General features: G+C 42.3%; 1 protein-coding gene across 1 annotated transcript in view; it reads left to right on the top strand.

Annotated features, from left to right (window-relative positions):
- The window catches only part of SND1 (staphylococcal nuclease and tudor domain containing 1), a 510,267-nt gene that overhangs the window by 80,615 nt on the left and 405,438 nt on the right, over window positions 1-24,214 (top strand). Inside the window, exon 10 of the mRNA XM_006146865.3 lies at window positions 7,101-7,214. Coding sequence (XP_006146927.1) covers window positions 7,101-7,214 — 114 coding nt within the window. The remainder of the gene's footprint in view (window positions 1-7,100; window positions 7,215-24,214) is intronic.

Here is a 24,214-nt window from a genome sequence, read left to right as displayed (position 1 = left end):
GAAAGAGGGGGAGAGAGAGGGGAAGAGAGAGCGAGAGAGAATGCAAGCCACCAGGTCTGAGACTCTTACCATGGTCAGCCATGTGGGAGTCCATCACCCCTAACCACCATGCCACCTACCGGCCCCCGAATTGTTCATTATTTTTAACAGTTATTGTGGACTCATTCAGGTTTTCTATGTTTATGTCAACTGAGAACAGTAATAATTTTATTTTTTCCTTTCCGATTTAGATGACTTTTGTTTCTTTTTCTTGCTTAATCACTCTGGTTAGGACTTCTAGTACTATGCTGAATGGAAGTAGCTTCCTGAGGTGAATTTAAGACAAGAATGATATTTAGTATCTTTGGCATTATCTAGATTTCTCATGTATATTCCCATGTGGTAATGGGAGAATCAAAAACCCTAGCCACTTCCTTGATGATTTTGTTATGACTTTCAGGTGAAAAAGAAGTTTTTAGGGGATGGTCTGGCTAAAAAGGTGGCCTGTGCTGCACCAAAAAGGAGGCCAAGACTTAGTTTGCAGCTTATACTAGCAAACCAGTTTGCTAATTAAAGGGAAATGATTGAATTAGAAAAGATTTTTTAAAAAACTATGGCTTTTAAAATGGTCAGTATTATAGACTTTACTTTTTAGGGATGTTTTAGAGTTACAGAAATAATAAATAGAAGCGGCCTTCAAGTTCATGGAAAATGCATGTCATAAAAAACTGCTTGGATTTCAAAATTATTTTGCACCAAAATAATCTTGTACTTTAATTCCATTTTCCATTATTTTCTGAAGTCTATAGTACGAAGAATTCTCATATTACCCATCTATCCCCCAAACCACAGCCATCCTAATTTCATTTTTTTCTCTCTCTCTTTCTCTCTCTCTCTTTTTTTTTGGAGAGTTTTTTTGCTATAGGGTGCATGCGCCCACCAGAAAGACAGAGAGAGACAGAGAGATAGCAAGAAATCACCCCCCAGGGGGGATGGCCACCCCACAATCCCTTCTCCTTCATTCTCCTCTTGGGATCTTGGGTATGCACGCACACGCGCCTGGCGTGAGTTTAAGCCACTGGGTCCAGGACTCCAACCACGGTCAACTACATGGGGTCCAGCGACATAGCCATTATGCTAACTGTTGGTCCCCATCCTAATTTCTCATATTGTTAATGTCTTACATGAGTATGGCCCATTGGTTGTAATTAATGTGCCAGTATTGATAAGTTATTATTAATTGAAGTCCATATTCTATTCATGTTTCCATAGTCTTCTCCTAATGTCATTTTTCTGTCCCAGGATGTTGTATTACGTTTAGTTGTCCTGTTTCTTTGGGCTTTTCCTGGATGACAGCTTCTTGGATTTTCCTTGTTTTTGAGTATTTTGGTGAATTGGTGAGGTGTTTTGTAGGCTGTCTCTTCTGAAATTGTCTGATGCTTGATAGCCTTTTAAGTACGCATTATAGTATCTGACTGATTGCTCTTAGAACTTCTGCCATCTCAGTATTGTTGCTAGGTTTTTGTTAAAGACAAGGGTGGCAGCTCTACTGTTCTGAGGACTGGGCAGAATAGATATAGCGTGCAACCTTAGGGAGCATGAAAGCAGCCAGATGTCATGATTTCAGATTGTAGAAAGGGCATTTGTGTCTCATTCCCTGTGGCCTTATCAAAGGACATTCCCTGGGGGTACCTGTAGAAGCCCTGCCTGGGCTGATGGTCCTTTTGTTTCTCTCTGGACTGAAATTTTCGCAGCATTGGGACTATTGGTGGTGTGACTGGGGAGCTATTCTGAGGATCTCCGTAATTCAAGAGGCTATTGTAAGGCTCTTTTTGTTCATTTTATGCATACTTCAGAGTTTTAAGAAGCTGAGCAACAGCATCCTTTGCCACCCAGTGAGCGCTGGGAATGGGCTCTGTGGACAGGGAGTGAGGCAGAAGGAAATCAGGATGTCTGTCCCATGCACGTGATGGAAGACTTTAGTTCCTTGGACCTCTGGCAACCCTTAGCCTAAACCTTGTCATTGTTAAACCATTTTTCTTTTACAATTGAACTTCAAGAAATGGGGACAGAATTGCATCAGGCATCAGTATTCTAGTGGTTTTCTGCATGTTTATTTCTGCTCTTGCACCTTAGGTTATCTCACGGTTAGAGTGGTATGGTGAGTGACTATGGGGATGGCTTCATTAGGGATCCATAGTGTGTGAAGGTGAGCAATATGGGCCTTCAGTTCTTCTGATGAGATGCACCATAGTAAATATCACAGTTAAAATGTGGCCTGTAGCGGGACTGATGAGCAGGCTTTGGACAGTAATCCACTCTGCATTTTACTTATTGCACAGTACGTGACTGTAACCAGTGTTTTATGGCTAGTTCCATGTCTCTGCTCAGGGGCTGCTTGTTCTCTGGATAGTAATGACACAATTTACAGAGGAATAAAATACCCGTAAGCCCCATTTATACGCACACACACAGACAGACACAGACACAAACACACGGACATGCACTCAGCATACCCCCTTCACCAGAAGGTTAAACCTCCCTTGGCTGGCAATGCCAGAGTGCACAGTTTCCGAAGAGGAGGTTTCTAATCAGGGAGATGCTGAGCAGAGAGAGAGTCTGCTGCTGTTGCCTAAAATTTACAGCTCCCAGAATCCATTTGCTGCTGCTAAGGCATTATAAGGGGTGACGAATACCAGTAACTTGTCAAAGGGTTTGCTTAGATCTTCACATTCTGTAATCAGGGGTGATAGTGTGAGCACTCCTTAGGGAGCAGAGGATGTTTAAATTTTTCCCGTATCTTGATAATAGCAATTTCCCTATATTTTTGGCAATTGACAGTTTAACAAGAGTTAGTTTTGGTTTTTGAGGAGGTATAGATCTGTCCGCCATTGAGATTTTGGAATACCGTGACCTGTGTGCATTTGAGACACCTGACCATTATTACCATTTTACCTGTTGGGAATCTTTCCAAAGGAGGAGCCATATTGATTTGTTACATAGTTGTAAAGCTAAAGTCCTTTATTTAAAATAGTGAATTATTTGGAAGTAACTATATAATTCTTCTATATACATTAAGTTATCTCTAGGCAATTTATAATGCCTAACGCAATGTAAATGCTATGCAAATAGTTGGGATATGTGTTGTGGGAATGATAAGAAAAAGGAGCGTGTTCTGCACAGACACAGCCATTATAGGAACAACCACATAGGCCGTGTCAACACAACATGACATTTTTGATCATATTGCTTCTTTCTCATCCAGTGCTGGTACCTGGGACCCTCACAAATGGAGGGCTCACTACAGTTGCTATTTTTCTTGATGTAGCTTAGTGGAATAATTTTTATTTCCTTTTGACTTGAAGTAAGAGTCGCAGTATAGCACATGCCATGAAAACCTCATCTCCCAAATATTCTGTCATCCACTTTGTAATTCCTCTCCTTTCTTTCAGTTGTAGGCTGTTGAAGGGTAGGGATATCATTAGCGGACGTGTTTCTATTTTGATCAGTTGTTCAAAGGTGTACAGGTATCTTTAAGAATAGGGATTCCATTATGGTGGATGATTTTGCTTGGGATTAATTGTCTAGATGGTAATATAAATAAGATCAAAACTCATGAACTTGTGTTTTGGTTGGACAGGCATAAGGTGCTCTTTGACTTGGAGGGTCCTATACCTTTTGGTACCACTTATATCAGATAACCATCCCTGATCTCTGTCTTGATCACACATCATGCCATTGATTGCCTGTGGTTTTCCCCACATAGTTCTGGCCAGACAAATTTGGTTTCTGGCTTTCTAGGTTTTAGTGTTTAGCCTACATGATTCCCAGTTTTTCAGAAAGCTAATAACAACGTGGTTATGGATGTCCGAGGCTATCTTTTTGTTGCTTTCTGGTTTGCAAGTTAATCTAATGTATAGGAGAAAATTAAACACCTTCTCCTCTTCTAATCTGGATTTGGGGGGGGGGGCTACTTGGGGGTCCCTTGAGAATGTATATGAATTTTAGGATGGGTTGTTCTCATTCTGCAAAATGCCAGTTCTTTCTCAAACTGTTCATTACTTTTCTGAACACTGAGTTAGTCTTCTCTACCTGGCTTCCATTCCTTACCGTGGTAAAACCCAGGGATAGCTTCTCTTTCACCAGCCACAGTCAGCCTTCGTGGGCTCACGTCTTGACTCTTTTATCTGTATTCATGCATTTTGTTTAATGGTACTTACCTTCTGCTATTTCCTGTCATGTATAATTTTTCACTTTCAGTTATTCTTTCTTCAGATTATCCCTTAAAACATTCTTGGTGTGTTGTTGGCTGGTTCTTTGGGAAAGTAGAGAATAGCTGTATTAGGAAGAGTCTGCAAGTAAATGGTTGTGCTGAAAGAGCTGGGACCTTCCAGAAAACAGTGAGACCTTCTTAAGATGCTTCTGAGCATGCCATTCGCCATGGCAAAGGAGAGTCTAGCTCCTTTTTGTTTTATGTGTAAAAGAGGTATATGGCATGTTGCCAGTCTACCGTCACGGTGTGGCAGCTGGCCCTATAGTTTGTTCAGTGCCTTGTGGCTCCTAATGGGGCCTGATTGAAACCTAGAAGAGTTTGATTTTGATTCTGCAGGATGAAGTAGATGACTGTAGGTGTTTTGTAGTCAACAGCTACTTTGTGGCAAAGTGTAGCTTGCAGAAAACCCAAATAGCCTTGAAACAACAGACTGTGAACATAATTGGGTGAATTGTAGACTGCTGACTGTACTTTAGGTTCTAGTTATAACCCTGATGTGGTTCCATGCTTGTGTGATTAGAATTTATTCTGTACACATTGGTGAAGAGATTTTTTTCTCTCTCTCTCTCTTTTTAAATTTTTTTGTAGAGAGAGATTTTTACTGTAGGGTGTGTACACTTTCCAGAGAGACAGAGAGAGAGATGGAGAAAGAGGGAAAGTGAGAAATCACCCCCAAGAGAGGATGGCTATCCTGTAATCCCTTCTTCTCCAGTCTCCTTTCAGGGTTTTGGGCACACACATACACACGTGCACCTTAAATTCACTTTCAAGGCTCCGGGTCCAGGACTTGAACCATGGTTGACCAGGTGGAAGTTCAGCACCTTAACTACCACACCACCTGCTGGCCCTGATGAAGAGTTCTAATAGCCCTCACAGAGGAATATTTGTGCTTTTGCTCTTTGAATAAATAAAAGTTACTCCAGACTAGAAGTTAATCTTTTTAAAAAATTTTTGCCAGAGGAGTACTTGTGCTTACCAGAGACAGAGAGTGAGCGAGAGAAAGCCCAGATACGGCATGGTCATGCTGCCATTCCTTCTCCTCTGTTTCTCAGCTTGTCAGGTTTTGAGGCAGACACATGCACCTGGCATGTTTCTCAAGATGTTGGGGTTGGGATTTGAACTTTGCTCAGCCATATGTTATCTTGCTCTATTAACTACTAGGCTATGGTGCTGGCCCCTAGAAGTTGATCCTTTTCAGCTGAGCATGAAGTTCAGTGTTACTGATTTTGAAGTTTTTATTTATTTATTTATTTATTTATTTTTTTGGGAGAGGATTTGCTATAGGGTGCATGCGTTCTCCAGAAAGACAGAGAGAGAGACAGAGAGGCAGAAAGCAAGAAATCGCCTCCCATGGGGGATGGCCATGCCATAATCCCTTCTCCTCCATTCTCCTCTCGAGATCTTGGGCATACAAGCACACACGCCCGGTGTGAGTTTAGGCCACCAGGTCTGGGACTAAAGCCACGGTCAACTACATGGGTGTCCAGCAATATAGCCATTACACTGATTGCTGGTCCCCTGATTTTGAGTTTTAAAACAAAGCTACCCATAGTGCTCTGAACAAGCAACTTTCAGATTAGCTGAGGTAATGCTTCTCAACATCCAAGTGTCTCCTTTCCTGTGCTGAGTGGACAATTTTCTTTCTTTCTTTCTTTCTTTCTTTCTTTCTTTCTTTCTTTCTTTCTTTCTTTCTTTCTTCACTTGTTTTTGATTGGGGCATCCTATTTGGATTCTTTTTTATCTAGTGCTGGTACCTCCTGCTCCAGAAAGACAGAGAGAGAGACAGAGAGGCAGAAAGCAAGAAATCGCCTCCCATGGGGGATGGCCATGCCATAATCCCTTCTCCTCCATTCTCCTCTCGAGATCTTGGGCATACAAGCACACACGCCCGGTGTGAGTTTAGGCCACCAGGTCTGGGACTAAAGCCACGGTCAACTACATGGGTGTCCAGCAATATAGCCATTACACTGATTGCTGGTCTCCTGATTTTGAGTTTTAAAACAAAGCTACCCATAGTGCTCTGAACAAGCAACTTTCAGATTAGCTGAGGTAATGCTTCTCAACATCCAAGTGTCTCCTTTCCTGTGCTGAGTGGACAATTTTCTTTCTTTCTTTCTTTCTTTCTTTCTTTCTTTCTTTCTTTCTTTCTTTCTTTCTTTCTTTCTTCACTTGTTTTTGATTGGGGCATCCTATTTGGATTCTTTTTTATCTAGTGCTGGTACCTCCTGATATAACCATTGCCTCTTTCTATATTCATTAAGTTAGGGATTTTAATTCTAGTTAAAAACATGTGGAGACTGGTGTTTTGTTTGTTTGGTGGTGGTTTGTGCCAAAGGTATGAGAGAGAGAGAGAGGTCACTGGGCCTGGTCACAACAAAATTCTTTATTCTCCAATTTTTTTCTATTCTGTCAGGAACCCCGCATTGATTTTCTTCTTGTGATTTTTCAAGCCACTAGGTTTGGACTTAAACCCTGATTGGTCATGTGGGATCTGGCTTCCACTGCTTTGTGCTCAACCACTGTGCAATGGGGCCAGCCTCTTGGATTTCCAGTTCTTAAGCTTTGTAGTTAACAACATATCTGGTCAAAAGCAAAAGATAAAAATGATCAACCATTTTTATGAATGATACAAATTCTATCACATTGAGAAATCACCATAAGGTCTCTAGAAACTGATAATTATAGCATAGTTTTCTCTGACATTGTTTCACCATGAAGGATGGCATTGGATCATTCCCAGAATGGCTGTTGATCTCTCTTTCTATCCATGATTGTGGTGTCCCTCGCTTCTTGGTATGTGACAGAAGCCAATGAAGCAGGTTCACAATTTTTTTCTTCTTGCCCACAGGTGATGCAGGTTCTCAATGCTGATGCCATTGTTGTGAAGCTGAACTCTGGAGACTACAAGACCATCCACTTGTCCAGCATTCGACCACCAAGGCTGGAGGGGGAGAACACCCAGGTGAGCAATAGGGAAGCAGTCGCGCCTCCTTGCAAAAGATCAAAGGGAAGGAACATGAGAATTAGTTCAATGGTACATATATTTGAGAATACAAAAGGACATATAATTTAGATATCCAACGTATTATTTCCTAATATTTGCAGCTAGGCTGCTATTGCGCAGGCCTCCATGTCTCCTGAACCACCTGCCCTTCTCAGGTGGACACTGGATGTTCCTCCTGAGGGGCTTAAGAGTAGTTAGGTTGGCACATGTAAGACAGAGGATGAGTGTTTATTAACAAGAATTTATTTCTCTTATTCCTCTCTAAGATAGAGAGGAGATGGTCTCTATCTTAGGTGTATGATGTATACCTAGAGATATAGGACCTGTTTCCTAGTCAATTTGATTTGATAATTTCTTATGTTTTTGCTCTTGAAAGAATCACATATTGGTGTATTTATTCTCTGGAGGTATCTACTCACCTGTCAAAGTAACTGTAATTATAAATTGCACTATTTTGTGCTATTGGTTGAATATTTTCACAGAATAGGTGTTTACCTACTTAACGTTTATGTCTTAAGTACATCTATTTTGAGAAATTATACTTTGGATGAAAACTCCAAGAGTTGGTATTTAGCATGCCAGTAGGCAGTTTTTTTGTTTAACTATTGTGGTCATTTTCTTTCCTTTTTATAAGTTTTAAGAGGTTGGGTACAGGAGGGGGGAGGTAGACATTTTTGGGAGGTTGATTGTATCATATTTTTACAGACATCTTCTCCACTCCTATTTTGCCCTCTGATAATTAAAATGTCTTACTGTTAACAAGTTATAAAACTAGGCCCACAGAGAGATTCACTGCCAAAGGTAAGTGTTTGGTCAGTTTTTAGAAATTAAATATCATGGTTGCAATTAGTGCTGTATACTATCTGCCTTTTCTGTTTATCTCCTTTGTAGTTATTCAGAAGTGAAATTTCCTTTACAGATGTTTTGCACGTATACATTTCTTGGTGCATTCACAAGTTGAAATTCATGCCCTGTTTTTATTTGTGTGAGAGTTTACAGACAGCCTGTAAGAGTGAAATAAAAATATCATGATTGTCTTTTGAATCAGATCATGCATAAAAAACATATACAGGATGGGTGATTTGAATGTCTGGCCAACCAGTTCATTCTCTCCTCTTTTTTCCCCCATAGAGGAAGGCAATTTGATGCAGCAAAGAGTATTGTGGTAAGGTTGGGAATTTAAATGCATGAAAGCTTAGAAATACCAAAATAAGGTTCTCTCAGTAACTGTAGCTCTGCCTCATTGCACAGAGTAAATACACATCTCCAGTTTTATCAGTATTGGGAGTAGTCCACATTTCTGCATCTGTGCCGTGCAGTTGGAATGAAGGTTCCCACAGCAACCACAACTTTGAAATTCTTGAACGTTAATTTTTGTGCCTGCATCATCAGCCAAAGCGTTATGTTAATGTAGATTATGTCGCTGAATTTTAAGCAGTGTTGCGGGGGGTGGGGGTGCTGTAGCCTAGGTAGGTAGATGCCAGGTTTTCTGAATTAAGAAATAACCTACTACTGAGAATTTCTTAGTTTTCCCATGCTCCTTTGTAACTCCTCAGTGGGAGGAGATGTATTTCCCTTAGTCTAATGGCTGATGGGGAGTTGTTGAAATGTATTTCTTCGTTTATGCAAGATCATGATTATAGAATTTCTTGTTCCTTACCAAGACAGGTTTCCTCCTTTTCTTCCTTTTTTGGCTGTTCACTCCTGTGATCTTACTCCATTTTAAGAAAATTCTAAGTAAGGCTAAGCTATAATAGTCTGCATCATATGGCTTTTGAGGGAAAGGAGCAATGATTTCCATTATTTGTTCATTAGCTTTCTTTGGAAAAGTTTACTGAGGGGTCACATAAGAAACGAAGTCATGTAATCTACCTTGGGCGCAAGGATGAAGAACCCAGTTGTGGTGGATTGCCTCAGAGGCCCTCCCACCTTGAGTGTTCAAGGCAGGGAAGCAACAAATAGGAGAAAGGGTACTGTGAGCCAGCATTGTCCAAAGATATGTCATGTGAGCAACACATGAGCATAATGTGAGCCATACAGGTGCTCGGTATTTGTTAGTTTACATTTTTCAAGTAGCTACATTGAAAAACTAAAAAGAAACATGAACCAAAACCTTAAAGTTATTTAATGTTATTTGACTTAATGTATTCAAAATATTATCATTTCAACATTTAATGTCTATGAAAATATTAATGAGTTTTTTCCCTAAGTCTTTGAAATCTGGTGTGTGTTTTTCACTTGCACATCTCTACTGATTCGAGCATATTTTAAGGACTCAATAGCCACATGACACAACTGTTACAGACAGCACATTTCCACAAATTCAAAGAAATGAGTTAGTCATCATCAATAAATACTGTGCCTGCTATTTGCCAGGTACTAGACTGGGACACGGCAGGAAATACAGATACTGCTGTAGGTACTTTCATGGAGTCTTGAAGTCTGGTAGGAAAATTCCACAAGTCATTTCGTTGATGTTAAGATCTGCGAAAGATAACTTTTTGGTTCGGAGAGTACACAATCTGGGAAGATTTCTCGAGGAAATGACGTTTAAAGTCTGTAGTATGATTAGGACTTCTATGGAAAGTGGGAGAAGATGTTTTCTGACTTAAAGAGCAGCAATGTCTAGAATTAGGCAAGCTTCGAGGAGGGCTTGGACGGCCATTGTGGGTGGTGTGTGAGAGTGTGACACCTGTAGGGTGTGAAACTGTAGCCTATACATGTCCTTTAAACATCCTCGGATACTGGGAATCAGCAGTTAGCGTTATGGCTATGTCACTGGATTCTCAGGTAGTCGACTGCGGTTCACGTCCCGGACCCGGTGGCTTAGAACTCACGCCGGGCACGTGTGCGTTGCATGCCCAAGATCCCGAGAGGAGAATGGAGGAGAAGGGATTGCGGCGTGACCATCCCCCCTGGGGGGTGATTTCTCGCTTTCTGTCTCTATGTCTTTCTCTGTCTGTCTGGCGAGCGCACGTGCCCTATAGTGAAAACCTCTCAAAAACAAACAAACAAACAAACAAACAAAAACATCCTCGGATACTCATGAAGGGAGAGAGAACATGAGGTGTAACATGGAGGGAAGTTAAATTCTAGCAAGCCGTAAGAAAGGAGCATGGGAGCTTTGCGGGGGCCACATGATGAAGACGTATATGCTGTGCTTTTAGGTTCTGATTTGAAGAATTTTAAACCGGGGAACAGCGTGTTTGGATTTAAGTACTCTGGTGTTAGTGGTTTGAGTTGATGTGATTGAAAGTAGTTCGCGTTTGTAAGAAAAGATCATATTAGATAAAAACTGATCTGCAGGAAGCAGTTCTGGGTTTGCTTTTGCTCAAGCCTCAGTTGACCAAGGACCTCTTGGGGAGGATGGTACATTGACTGAGAACTGTGGATATTGCTTCAGTAGTCGTCTCTTTTTGTACTGGAAGATTCAGAATTCCTGCTTTTCCACTTAAAGAATTCTCCAAGCTTATATAAAGAGTGCAAGATTCTGTTCTATGTTTATCTTAAAGTTAACAGAGATTTATAATGTGTGTGTAGGAAGAAAAGTTACCTGGGGATTCCTTTGCAGCTATAATGATATGCATACAAAGAAGGCACAAGACATTCCTTTGGGTCTTGGGTTTATACTAGGTCGTTGGAAAAGTCATGACTATTTTTCTATGTCTTTCTATGCAAAAATGTGTCATAACTTTTCAGATGACCCAATTGATCCCTTTACAATATACTGCCTGTTGCAACACAGGGAGCCAGTCATGTATTCAAGGCGTAAATGTTGGGACCGGCTCTGTTAGCCCATTGGCATCTCTGTGTCAATTAGGGAAGGCTGCTCTTTCCTCAGGCAGCCTCTTGTCAGGGCACATGCTTGGCTAGTGGAATGGAGGTGGACTTTCACCTCCTGCTCTTCCTTTGTCCCATTGACAGGTGCCCTTGTGCCAGGCACAGAGAGCATAAGAAAAGTGCCTGCCCTAGTTAGAACAGGGCTGGTAGAGTCTCCGAAGAGAACATCTAGGATGTGTTTGGGGAATTGGAGAATGGTTTGTAGTTGCAAAAACGCAGAGTGCTTGATGATTGTTTGGAGATGAAGGCATGTGAGAGGTCGATTGTGTAAGGTCTTACCAGAAATGTTCATGGGGTTACTTTCTGTCTAATTACGGGATCCTGTCTGGGGTTGTGGATTTGAAATGGAGGAAAAGATAATCTGAGAGCTTGCGGCATTGGAGACTTTTCTAAACCAAAAAACAAAGTGAGAGAGTGCAGATTGAGAAACTGGAGGAGTAGGTGAAGAGAACGTCTTTGGCATGAGTTTCCTCAAGGGCAGGCAGATGGTGTGCAGCAGTTCCTGCTGCAGGGGAGGCCTCCTTCCTACAGGCTCCCAGATGAGGACCCAATGGAGCTTGCCCTTCAAGGAAGCACGGGAGATTCTCTTAATGTTTCTCTTCCTCATGCCCTAAAAACTACTAGCCTGTCATCAACTAATATAGATCTTCTGAGACATCTGTAAATTGGGGGGGATGGTAGGGCAAATTGGATTTCTCTTTTTTGTACACAGAAACAAGTTTCTCTTAAATTGTACAAGAAGATGAGGTTTCGCCCAAGGCTAATTGAATACTTCCACTCCCCGTTTATGGTTATTTTCTAATTAGAGCCAGAGGAAGTACTTGGGCAAAACATCCTGATCAAAGGAACTGTTTTCACCCTAGGCACTGCTTTCCAGTATTACCCAGGAATTCATGGGTAGCCACTGTTCCAGGATTCGGGTTAGAACCTGGTTTGTCTCTGGAAAATGTGATGGGAGAGTTAAGAACAGGGTTGTGTAATATTTCTTTAGTTGGAGACTCTGTTTGACCGTGGGCGATGTTGATTGAGGTTCTGTGGCACCATTGCGGATCATTCAGGGGAAATCCATTGTCCACTCTTAGTATGACTTGTTACTGACTGAGAACCAGTTTAGAATACTGACTCGTGGTCCTCCTGTGAACCTCACACACACACACACACACACACACCAATTCCTCTAAAGGTATAATTGTTTTATCCTGTTGTTTGCCATAAAGAAATAAGGGCTAAATCTTGGAGAAAGGCTCTGGGTTTTCTGAGCTGCTGCCTTAAAGGAGATAATGCATTGTACAATCTCAGGACTTCCTAGAGAGCGCTTGGCTTTGATGTGAACCTGGAAAGCCTAGTGCTCCATTGCCCAGGGCTGCTGTGAGCTTTGTGTTACACTTGGAGTGTTAATGACAAAGGAAACCACCCCTAGGCTTCTGATGAAGGGGCTGACTTATTCCCCAGGAAGTCCTGCTCTTGTAGTGCTGTTATATTTAGCTGAAAGATACAGAGCTGAATGTACCTTGAAAACAGGTACATGGTTTACCTATCTTGCCCCTTCCCCCCAGGTGTTAAGTGTGCAAAGTTTGCTTTCAGTTGTGTAACCTTTTCTGGAAACTCCCTGCCCTTGCCCCACCTATTTTTTGTTTAGTTATCTCTTTCATGAGTGAGACAGAGAACACCCCCAACAGAGTCTCAACACTGTGATCCACCTCCCCAACACACATGTGCACGTGCACACACACACACACACACACACACACACACACCCTCCCCCGCCTCAGCCAGCCAGGACCATGTGCCCAGTGAACTCAGAGAGGTCTCTGGTGTCAACTTGGAACCTCCCCATTGTGGTTCAGCCTCTCAGAGTGTTGCATTTTACCTCTTTGTCACTGCTCAACCTGCTCAAACTCCTTTCCTTAGCTTGTCCGTCTCTCCCTCTTTTCTCTGTAACTCCTCTCCCCCTTCCAACACACACACACGCACACACACAGTCTGTGTGCTGGAACTTGGTACTCTGATAGGTGTGTGAACTGAGGGTGGAGTGTTCACTCAGCTGGTAGTCCCCTGCTATCAGCTTTTATTTATTTCCATCCCCTGTCTTTCAGCCTCTTTCCTGTGAACTTATTTATCACAGAAAGGTTCATTCACATGAAGGCATCTAAATATTCAGACTTGGGCACTCAAGGATCCAATTTCCTTAAAGTGTAATCTGCCCAGTCTTCCAAGCCAGACCCACCTGGGCCTCCTGGGCAACAGCTGGGAGAGATGAGCTGCAGGTAGTTACGTTACTAGAGATGCCCTGGGATTCTTAAGGGCTTTTTGTCAGAGGTAGGGCCCATTCGTGCTGATAACTCCACTCGTTGTACAGGGCCCAGGGGGTGCTTTGCCATTTAGACACGATTAAAAACGGTTCTCAGCCTATTCCCTCCAGTTTAGATTTCTGAAAGCAAGATGACTGGTCCCTCCGGACGCTCCAGCTGACGATGCTGCCGCTGAGATGCATACCAACAGAAAGCTGTGGGGCTGGCGTCCCCAAGTGAAGTGGGGGCAAACCAATAAACCCACTGACTGTGATCCCGTGCTTGTGACTAGGAGCATAAGGCAAATAGCAAATTAGAGAGGGACTCCAGCTTGGCATTAAGGACCTTGGAGAAAAGCAAAAGCTCTTTGAAATGGATATAGCATTTCACCGGTTTCCAATGGAGAGATTTTGGGACTGCAGCAATGTGATCAAAAGACGTAGAATGTGTCAGAGCACTGGCAGAGGCATTCTGTACCAGTTTCAGATTTGTTTGATCTGAGCATTTTTGAGAAGCACACTTGAAACCTCCTTTGTTAGAAGACTGAGCAAAATTACTATGAGGAGGCTATGGGTAGGTCTTAGCTCATGTACTTAAGATTCAGGGATATTTATGTTCTGTTTTCTAAGATTAATATCCAGGTACTACCACTTAAACCATTGCGGTGACCTGTTTCTTAGCCTGAGAGGTCACTCGGAGACAAGCTTAACTCCTTTCCATGAGGTCAAGACATCTGGTATGTGGGTAGGTAGCAGTTTCCTAAAATGTACGTCCCACTGATGTTTCTAAGTGAATTTTATACGAGAGAAGTCAGCATGTGCCTCTCTTGTTGCCCCTTAACTTGCTTTCATATTTTCTTTGGTTATGTATCCATTTCCGAGGCTCTTCAGATAGTTTTTGTGGGGTTTTAACAGTCTCCTAGTGGGTCTCAGTGGTTAATCCTCCTGACCCATGTGCACTTACCTCTTTCATCCGCTTCTCTGTCTCTTCTCTATTCCTTTAGTCATCACTATCACAGTTCTACTTTTTCAGTTTATCTGTTTTCCAAGTGTTGGTATGCTCATACTTCTTGCCTCTTCTCAGTCCTGCGAACTGCAGTAATTCTTTGTTGTTTCCAGAGGTGACAGTGCCATCATATTTTTTTTTTGTCCCGTGACCATTCAGCAGACCTGCTGTGCTGAGGCAACCCTCTTCCTTGGCCTGCTTCTTGGAGGCCTTCTTAGGCCAGAGACTTCCATACACATAGTCTTTCCCGTCTTTGTAACATCCTGTACTTTTTATTTATGTACATATCTACTTTACAATGTGAAGTCTAAACTGTACTGAGGCCAGGAATAGCAAGGTTTTCTCTGATTTATATCTCCCTCTCTCAGAATCTTGCAGAGTGCTGTTAATACAGTAGGCATTTAATACATGTTTAAATCAACATATTTGCTAAGGCACAAGACCTAATTCCATATATTGCTCTTGAGTGGGCATCATTTTTACTACCTTCCAGCCTATGCTCATCTCCTTGCCTGCTTTGATAGTTATTCCTACGTGAGCCAATGTCTAATGGTCCCGGGGGTATTTCACACTCCTTTTTTTCTACCTCCTAATTGGATTGCTTGTTTTGCTGGCTAGGTCACACATGGCTTAGTTTTCTGTAGGCACTTCCTCTTCCCCAGTCTCAGTTTCAATCTAGTTGCTGTCATTGAGTTGAGTAGCCCTACCTCTCTGTGTGTGCTGGTTTTTCTCATACTGTGTATTCCATTAGCACAGCACAGATTGTGTTCAGTCCACCAGAGGGGTTAATTTCAGGATTTTAAGTGCGTTTGAAGGTTGGTCCCCAATTGACTTTCATTTAACACCTTTACTCTAATTCTGGTTCTTCTGAATATTTTCCTTTCATAATCGTTCAGGTATCTTGATTCATTGAAGTTTTTAGATGCACTTTTTACTGAGGGCTATATATTTTTTTACTGTTGTCGACCTTGTTGGTTGTCAGATTATTTCTTTGCTTGGAACTAATTTTAAAATCAATTAGAGCGTTTTCCCTTCATCTTTCTCTCTTTATTTATGAGATACTGATTGCAGAGCTACCTACACTGTGTTTAGATAAATTACTTTTTCTTTTTTTTTTTGCATAACATTTATATTCTAGAAAGGTTAGCGGCAGTCTCCAGTGCTTTGCACTTTTGCAGGCCATTGTTGGTTGTCAGATTATTTCTTTGCTTGGAACTAATTTTAAAATCAATTAGAGCGTTTTCCCTTCATCTTTCTCTCTTTATTTATGAGATACTGATTGCAGAGCTACCTACACTGTGTTTAGATAAATTACTTTTTCTTTTTTTTTTTGCATAACATTTATATTCTAGACAAGTTGAGCGCAGTCATCCAGTGCTTTGCACTTTTGCAGGCCAGGGTTGTGAGCTTCATTCCTTGGTGGGCTAATTAGCTTTGTACTGGGGAAATTTTGTTTAGTTGAGACACCAAATATTTAAGTTCCTCATGTGTTACAGGCACTATAGGTCTGGGAAGTTATTTTATTTTTTTAGTAAGCAGTTTATTCTTTTAGCGACTGAATCTGTAATTGTGACGTGTGTGTGTGTGCTGGTCACCAGGTGGACTTTTGACTGGGTGATGGGTTACAGATGAAGCAGCAGTTCATGTCACTGTTCTAGCAAAGGCTTTTCAGAACTGAGTCTAGAAGGGGAAGCTGAAGGACACAGATGCTTGCTTTTTCCCTAGCAAATGACAGGCCTATTGTTTAGGCATATTTTTGATGTCACTTTTCATTTCAGTCTTCCTTTGAAAATCTGCAGTCAGTTTATGGGTTGTTCACATTTTACAGTCCTTAATCTCACCATCTACTGTGATATCTGTCTGTTTGCTGCAGATGCTTTTGCCTGGCTCAGTTTTGTATTGGTGGCCACCCTGGTGTGTTGCTTTTTCACAACGGGATCTCTTGAAGACATTCTGGAGACTGTGCTTCTTACCTTTTCATTGCCCTGCTTGATGCCAGTTGATGAACTTCACCCTTCTTTCACTTTACTGGGCTCTTAGTGAGGCTACGCAGAAGAAACCCCTACACGTGGGGTACTTACTGCACCTTTGTTTTCTGACATCGGTCTCCAGAATTTCGTTGCTTCTGCTGTGCCGCCGCTTCTGGATAACCTACATAAATGGATGTCCGTAGTCGGGGCTTTAAAATAGTTTTCATTGTTGTGTTCTGCCCTTTTCCCCCATCGCTACTCAGTTTGATTTTCTGGGTCAAGTAGATTTCTCATTTCTTCATATCTGTTGCTAGCTGAACTGCCTAACACATAGTTGATACTCAGGTGTTTGTTATATAATGACTCATTGCATCTCATTGGCCATGCTTACTCATTGTTCAAATTTGGGGACGGGCAGATTACATTAACACCTGATTTTTCTCATCCTACCCATCATTCCCAGGACATTTTCCTCATCATAACCAGGAAGGCTAGACTTTTATCATGGGCTGTTGGGCTTTCATAACGTGGGCTGAAATTAGGGAGAAAGCCACATTCTTATTCATATGGAGCTGCCTTTAGCATCTGCTTCTCCAGCTGGAGGGGCCTGTTTTAGAACGACCAGCATGCGCAGGCTGTGGGTGCAGCTCTGTGGAGGGGCTGCTGATGTACTGCTGCCCGGGCTCCCTTTCCAGCCTCCTGGCTCCCGCAGGCTCTGGCCTGAGACCTGGCCCTGTGGGTGGAGGTGCAGACTCGCCTGTTGCCCAATCCTTATTGGACCCCTTTTCCTCTCTACCACTTACTGCAGCTGCAGCGGAGTGAGTGCACTGTGTTCCGCATGGCAGAATTGGCAGACAGCTCCATTTGCTGGTTTTGGCTATTGGGACACCCAGGATTATTAGGCCAGTTTGTACTTTCAGAGGAGGGAGACTTGACATCACTCAAGGCAGCTTATTTTATTTATTTCTTATAAAGGGGAAAGAAGTTATCCCAGTCCTTTTCTATTCCTTTCAGTGTGTATTAAACCACCAGGTCAGCATTTTCCTGAGGAAAACATCCAGGGTTCCTCCCCACCGCCAGTTGAGCTAGGTTCTGTCCTGTCTTCCTTCACAGATTGTTCCTGGTGCCCGCCTCCTTGCTCTTAAAGCTTTTTGCCTTTACCCCTCCTTCCCTCACCCCCTCCCAGTCCTCTTTTCTGATGGAAGCTTTCAGCCCTAGATAGTCCTGTTTGCATGCCAAGAGATAGTCCTCCTGGCGAGCTTGCACTCTGTTTTAGCAAGTGCAGGCAAATGTAAGCTCCTCAGTGGAGAAGCCATTGCGTTTCTTCAGTTTGTAACAGCATTTGGGGCCATCGTTCTTATTAGGTGTTCATAAACTATGGCAGGTGGAGAATGTGTCTTTTGGATTGAGATGTCTCAATTCTGAAAGATACAAATTAGTCTCAGGGTACTTGATATTTTAGATGGAACCTGACAAACTGAAAATTCAGTGTAATAAAATCCTACAGCTTTTCATCTCTCACCTGTATCATCCAGCAAGAAATGAGTTCGGAGGGCAGAAGCTGATAGTGCTTAATATCTCTGTCTAGGAATATAATTGAACGTGTTCAGGGGGGAACATGCTTTCTCTTTGTTCTTCTGACTTCCTCAGAGCTAGTGGATTTGGAGACTTGTGACCTGGTTCTCTCTTTTCCCCAAGCACACTGTCTTCCTCACTTCATGGTTCTCGGAATTGTTGTTTGTTGGATTATTTGTGTGTTTCTGTGCTTTTGACTTGCCAATATTTCTGGAAATGTCATAATGCTGAGAGTATAGATAAGTGCTCTTGCTACCTTAGTTTTTATTTGAAGTCTTTTGGATTACCCTCCTTCCTCCATCTCCACCCTGCAAAGTGATTCTTTGTATTTCCACCTGCTCTGCTCCCCTCCCCATCGAGTGAGTCCAGAGAAGGAATTTGTAATCTTGGATTTGAATGATGAGGTCACTCCTGGTCAACACAATTTGGTCATTCCATTACTTGTTACTGCACACCTTACAAAGGAGCTCGTTGCTGTGCCTGTATTCCCCTTGTCTTTTGTTGTTCTTCAATCCTCTGTTCTCTGTTTCCATTGCTGCATGGGCCTGCAAATGAATGTTCAGTGTTGTCAGTGTTGACTGTTGCCCTTTAGCTGTCTTACTTTGGGTTCAGCCAGAAACAGTGCCATCTTTAACCAGAATTCACTTTTTAAAACATGGCCAACAATAAGTGTATTGCTCTAGTTTTTGGAGCAACCGCATGCATTTAGGCTGCTTATTAAGGCAGTTTCATGTTGTAGAAAACTACATTTTGTACAGTATGAGCAAGACCAATATTCTTCTGGTCCCAGAATTTACATAAATCAGTATGTTATTTGGTAACAATTTCTAAGTCTGCAGAAAATACCTCACTGGTTGCAGGAGCCTTGAGCCTTCTAATGAGAGAGGATGTGAGGCTGACTTGTGGTGGGGAAGAGCTTCTCTCGGGCTTACGCGTTTGTGATGTTGGGTTTCAGTTGTAGTGTTACTAACCCGTGAGGCAAGATTTCAAAACTCCAGTTGTTCAAGGTTTACTGCCTTGGTGCCCTTGAGAGGAAGTGGACCATAGATAGTTATAGCTTCAAGACACTTTTTTTTCCAGCCTTTCCCCATGTCTTTCCTCCCGTTTTCCCCTGCCTCTCTCTCTGTCCTCCCTGTATCTTGGTCTTTGGTGGTGGTCGGGATAGATATAAGGGAGTGAAGAGGTTAATTTCCCCCCTTTATCTAAAGTCCACATTGACACTGGATTTTTTTCTGCCTAATAGCCCACTGCTACTGCTAATTCAGGAATGTGAAGCCCCTCAGTGTAGTAGACATGTTGATCATTATGCATCAGGAGACCTGGAGGATGCAAAATCTAAGGAAGTAGCTTTGGACTCTCCCATCCATACGCTCATATATCTTTCAGCATCCTGGTGCCACTGAAGTGATTTGAGGAGCAGGCACTCATTGCTATTTTTGGCTGCTGTTTGACCTTGGAACATCTCTTTTACCTCTGTTCCCTCCCTGCTAGGAAAATGATGCTCATATGTACAGTTCTAAGGTATCCCCTGATGCGAAGTTCTACAAGGGCAGGTCATCTGATTGTTAACTGTGAGATTCACTGCAAATATGGCTGCCCCAACATTATTGCTTCTCATTTGCTTCAAATGAGCTTTAGGCCTTCTGGGTTTACACAGGACGCTCTGAGGACAAAGATTAAGTGGATCTCTGCTGATGCTGTATATTTCGATTGAGCAGCTGAGTTGCGGTGTGTATTTGGGGTCTGCTCCTGATTGCCACTGCCCGTCTCCTCGTGGTTCCTCTCCCTCCAAGCTCTAACTCAGATGCACAGGTATGTGTCCTGTTAGCCCTTGGAATGAAATCCAGTGGAACCTTTCTCCCAGAATAGAGGCTGGGTTAGCTTTTCTTCAGGTGTAGTTTGTAAGCTGCTCATGTTTACATCTCTGTGATTGGGGCCTGGAATGCTCAGTTTTCACAATTCCCAGATATTTCTATTGCACCTCAATTTGAGAAGCACCATTCAAGATGGTTCTCTGCTCAGTGGTCAAGGGGGCCTTCCTTCTGAAAGAGGTCTGTCTAGGATTTGGGTCTCTGACAATGCCGTTTTTCTTTTTTGAGCCAGACTTATACACAGTCATACCACTGTTATTTTCTGTATGAGCTTTTTTCCTCTCCCAGGTCTCCGAGCCAGCTGCTAACCAGACATGTCCCTTGTAGCTTAGAACACCTCCTGAGGATTCCAGTGAAAGGAGATATGAGTGTTCTGCCTGAAGAAATTTATCTGCTTCAGAGAACAGGGTTCTCTAGGGAATAGAAGAGTTTCTTAGGGTTTATAACACTATTTGAGCTGATGTTTAGGTGGGACCTGTTATTTGTAGTTTCAGGGCAAATTTCACTTCATGATAAAAAGAGGAAAGGTTTGTGAAGCGATGCCTTGTTAGATCTGGGTTCACACCTCATGTGAGATCATATTAGCTGAACTTGGTAAGGCAGAAAAAAGATGCAGGTGAAAGGATGCACTTGCCTCCGGCATGTGCAAGCAGCCCTCAGATGACTGGAAGAAAATCCAGGTGCTGTGCACTACATGCAGAAGAGCCGGGAGCTTGCCGGAGGTTCAGGATAAAGCACAGCCGCGTCCCCACGTGCCTACGTACCTTCCGAATTGCGACTGAAGTGCTGTGTTCAGCCTTAGAGTTAAGGGATGACTCCGGCTAAGATTGATGAGGAAGAATGCCTGTCCTTTTCCTTAAGGCCTAGCACTAGGTTTTCTGCTTAGTTCTTTCCAGAGCTTAGCTCTGAACTTTATAGGCTGAGAAATGCTGTTGATTTGACTGATTTGCTGATTTATGCTGAATAAATAAAGATGTGATTTAAAAGTCAGTTTGTGGGTTTATTAATTTATGATATGAATTCCAACTGCCAAACAGACCAGAATGTTTTGATGGGCCAAGGGCATTCTCTTTCTTGTGGAGGAAGTTTGCTTATTATGTACAGAATCTGAAAAGGCAGTGGCTGGATACTTAGGAAGGCTGAGGCAGACCAGGCAGAGTCTGAGGCACTGGGCATGCAATGTCTTGTGTAACCCTCACCCCCTTCTTTTCTTTTTCTTTCTTCCTTCCATCTTCTTTCCTTTTTTATTTTTACTTTTAAATGTATTTATATGGAAGAGGAAACAGAGGTTTGGGAAGGACTCAGTGATTTGCTCAAGTTTCCTTTTCTGGTAAATGGAAGACTCAGGATTTAACTCCTTCCAAATGTACTTATGGCCTTGCATGTTGGTTGGGAAGTTGGTGACCTTCTCCCATAGTCTTGTTTCTCAGAATTCATTTTTTAAAACAATTGGTACTATTAAGCACTGCACCTGTTTATCTTTATTGTTTTGTTCCTTTGGTTTGCTGTAGGGTGCATGTACTTGCAAAGAGAAACAGAGAAAGATAGAAAGGGAAAGTGAAAAATCACCCCCAAGGAGAGGTGGCGCATTCTCTTTCTTGTGGAGGAAGTTTGCTTATTATGTACAGAATCTGAAAAGGCAGTGGCTGGATACTTAGGAAGGCTGAGGCAGACCAGGCAGAGTCTGAGGCACTGGGCATGCAATGTCTTGTGTAACCCTCACCCCCTTCTTTTCTTTTTCTTTCTTCCTTCCATCTTCTTTCCTTTTTTATTTTTACTTTTAAATGTATTTATATGGAAGAGGAAACAGAGGTTTGGGAAGGACTCAGTGATTTGCTCAAGTTTCCTTTTCTGGTAAATGGAAGACTCAGGATTTAACTCCTTCCAAATGTACTTATGGCCTTGCATGTTGGTTGGGAAGTTGGTGACCTTCTCCCATAGTCTTGTTTCTCAGAATTCATTTTTTAAAACAATTGGTACTATTAAGCACTGCACCTGTTTATCTTTATTGTTTTGTTCCTTTGGTTTGCTGTAGGGTGCATGTACTTGCAAAGAGAAACAGAGAAAGATAGAAAGGGAAAGTGAAAAATCACCCCCAAGGAGAGGTGGCCACACCACAGTCCTTTCTCCATTCTTCTCTTGACATTCTGTGCACACATGCACACACCCAGCTGCCGGGCCTGTGACTTGAACTGTGCAGTCAGTCATGTCGGATACAGCTGCTTTACCTTGACACCACCTACTGGCCCATATTTCTTATTATTACACATACTTTGTTATTTGAGCATATTTTTACAAATTAAAGTATTTTCTACTACCATTTCAATGTATTTTGACACATTAAAATAGTTCTTGCACCATAATTTTTATCAAGAGAGACTCTAATTTTATATATCTAATGGAGGTTTACAGATAAGTAGGTGACCTCTATCTCTAATAGTATTTTCCTGGCAATAATCTCACTGTTTTGAACAATCAGGCCAACCCTAAGGAGAGATTAGATTCTCCCTTTTTAACAAAGAGTCTCAATAAGAAGTTTCCAAGCCCTGTGAATACCTGCTTCTAGATAGTTTATTATTAATTTAATTTTCATTCATTATTTTCATACATTAATTCCATTAGATGGCTTCTGCTTCTGCTTTCATCTTTATATAATTCTGTATGCTAGAAAATTTTCTTGTGATTATAAATGTGTAACATACTCATTTTATAAATTTGGGAAAATTTAAAGAAGAAAACATACATTGCGTAAATCCCTCCACCCAGAAGCCCTATCAGCATTGTTAATATCTCATGGCCTTCTCAACAACTTCTCTGTTCATGGTTTTTTTTTTGGGGGGGGGGGAAGTTTTCGCTATAGGGTGCGTGCGCTCGCCAGACAGAGAGAGAGAGAGACATAGAGACAGAAAGCGAGAAATCACCCCCTGGGGGGATGGTCACACTGCAATCCCTTCTCCTCCATTCTCCTCTCGGGATCTTGGGCACACACGCACACGCGCCCGGTGTGAGTTTTAAGCCACCGAGTCCAGGACGCGAACCGCTGTCGACTACGTGGGAGTCCAGCAACATAGCCATTATGCTAACTGCTGGTTCCCTCTGTTCATATTTTGTAAGCGAAGATTTCCCCGGGCCTTTAAATAATATTCTGAAACATGATTTTCAATGGCTATGTTTTTAATAATGTCATACCATAATTTAACCAGTTTTTACCTATTTTGGATATACAGATTATTTCCACCTTTTATGATTATGTCTTCATTTTTAAAACCAAGATTTGCCTTGAAGGAGAAAGCACAAAAAGGTCTATTCAGATGGTAGGTGAGTTGTGCTGCAGTACAGTCTATGAAATTCTTACTGCTACGTTGTGCTCCCAACGGGGCTGATATTTAGTCCCACTGGTGGTACACTGTCTAATCACCTCTTCCTTATCTGTGTGTGTTACTTAGGAGCAGGCTATGATCCAGGTCCTTGGTGTGTTGTTGCCTGAATGGCTCCTTCCTCCCCAAGAGTTGAACTTGCTGTGTCTGAAATAACAGGTAGAGTAGGTAGCTGACTCTCCCCAGGACCACTGCTCTTTTCTGTTGCCCTGGCTGGGAGATTTGGAGACACTTTAGGCTCCATGGATGCAGCCTGCAGTATTTCCTTGTTTTGGCCCACGAGCTTCTCTCTCAGACACTACCACAGTGCCATGCACTTGTGTTTGCACAATTACATGACAGATTATTAAATTGCACCTTATTGTGATGAAAATAATTGCCCCCAAGTAAGTGTATGCAAAGCATTTATATTTGATTAAAATGTAACACTGTTAGTGACCAGCAGTTAATTAAAACCAATGTTGTTAGTTTTAAAGAATATACTGGAGGAGGAGGATGCTGCCAGTGCTGGGTTGGCAGGAAATGAGACAAATGAGGGTTTTCCACAGCTGTTCTGTCTCTGTGTGTGAAACTTGGGCCTGAAAGTCTTGTTTGATCTCAAGAAGTGGTGTGGTATTTACAAGGAGGGTAGGCTCAAGTTGTCGAGGGCTCCTTAACCTCAAGTCCACATCTCAGATATACTTTAAAGCAAAAAGGCAGCCCCTGACAAATGCAGACCTGGGTACAGTGCCTTGTCAGTGTTCATGGCGCTCAGCTGAGCTGCTCTTCCGTTACTAACTTAGTACGCCAGTGTATTTTCTCCCCGCCCCACTCCTACTGGTGCTGGAGAGCTGTCTGTAAAAGCCAATAGTGGGCTTTGGAAGAACACTCGCAGGGTTGTGTTTGATGCACAGGAAGTGTGAGTGACGACATTTTAATTTGTGCACAGGTGTGTAGCTTGGAGCGCCACCGGCTCCCTCTGGTTCGATTTTGATGAAACCAAGCAGTGGGTCTGTGCTGAAATGTGCCTGCAATTTCAGGAAAGGAAAG

Source organism: Tupaia chinensis, unplaced genomic scaffold (genome assembly GCF_000334495.1).
Source record: "Tupaia chinensis unplaced genomic scaffold, TupChi_1.0 Scaffold000192_1, whole genome shotgun sequence".
Classification (NCBI taxonomy): Eukaryota; Metazoa; Chordata; class Mammalia; order Scandentia; family Tupaiidae; genus Tupaia; species Tupaia belangeri.
The sequence above is the reverse complement of the archived record's forward strand: the minus strand, read 5'-3'. Positions and strand labels throughout refer to the sequence as shown.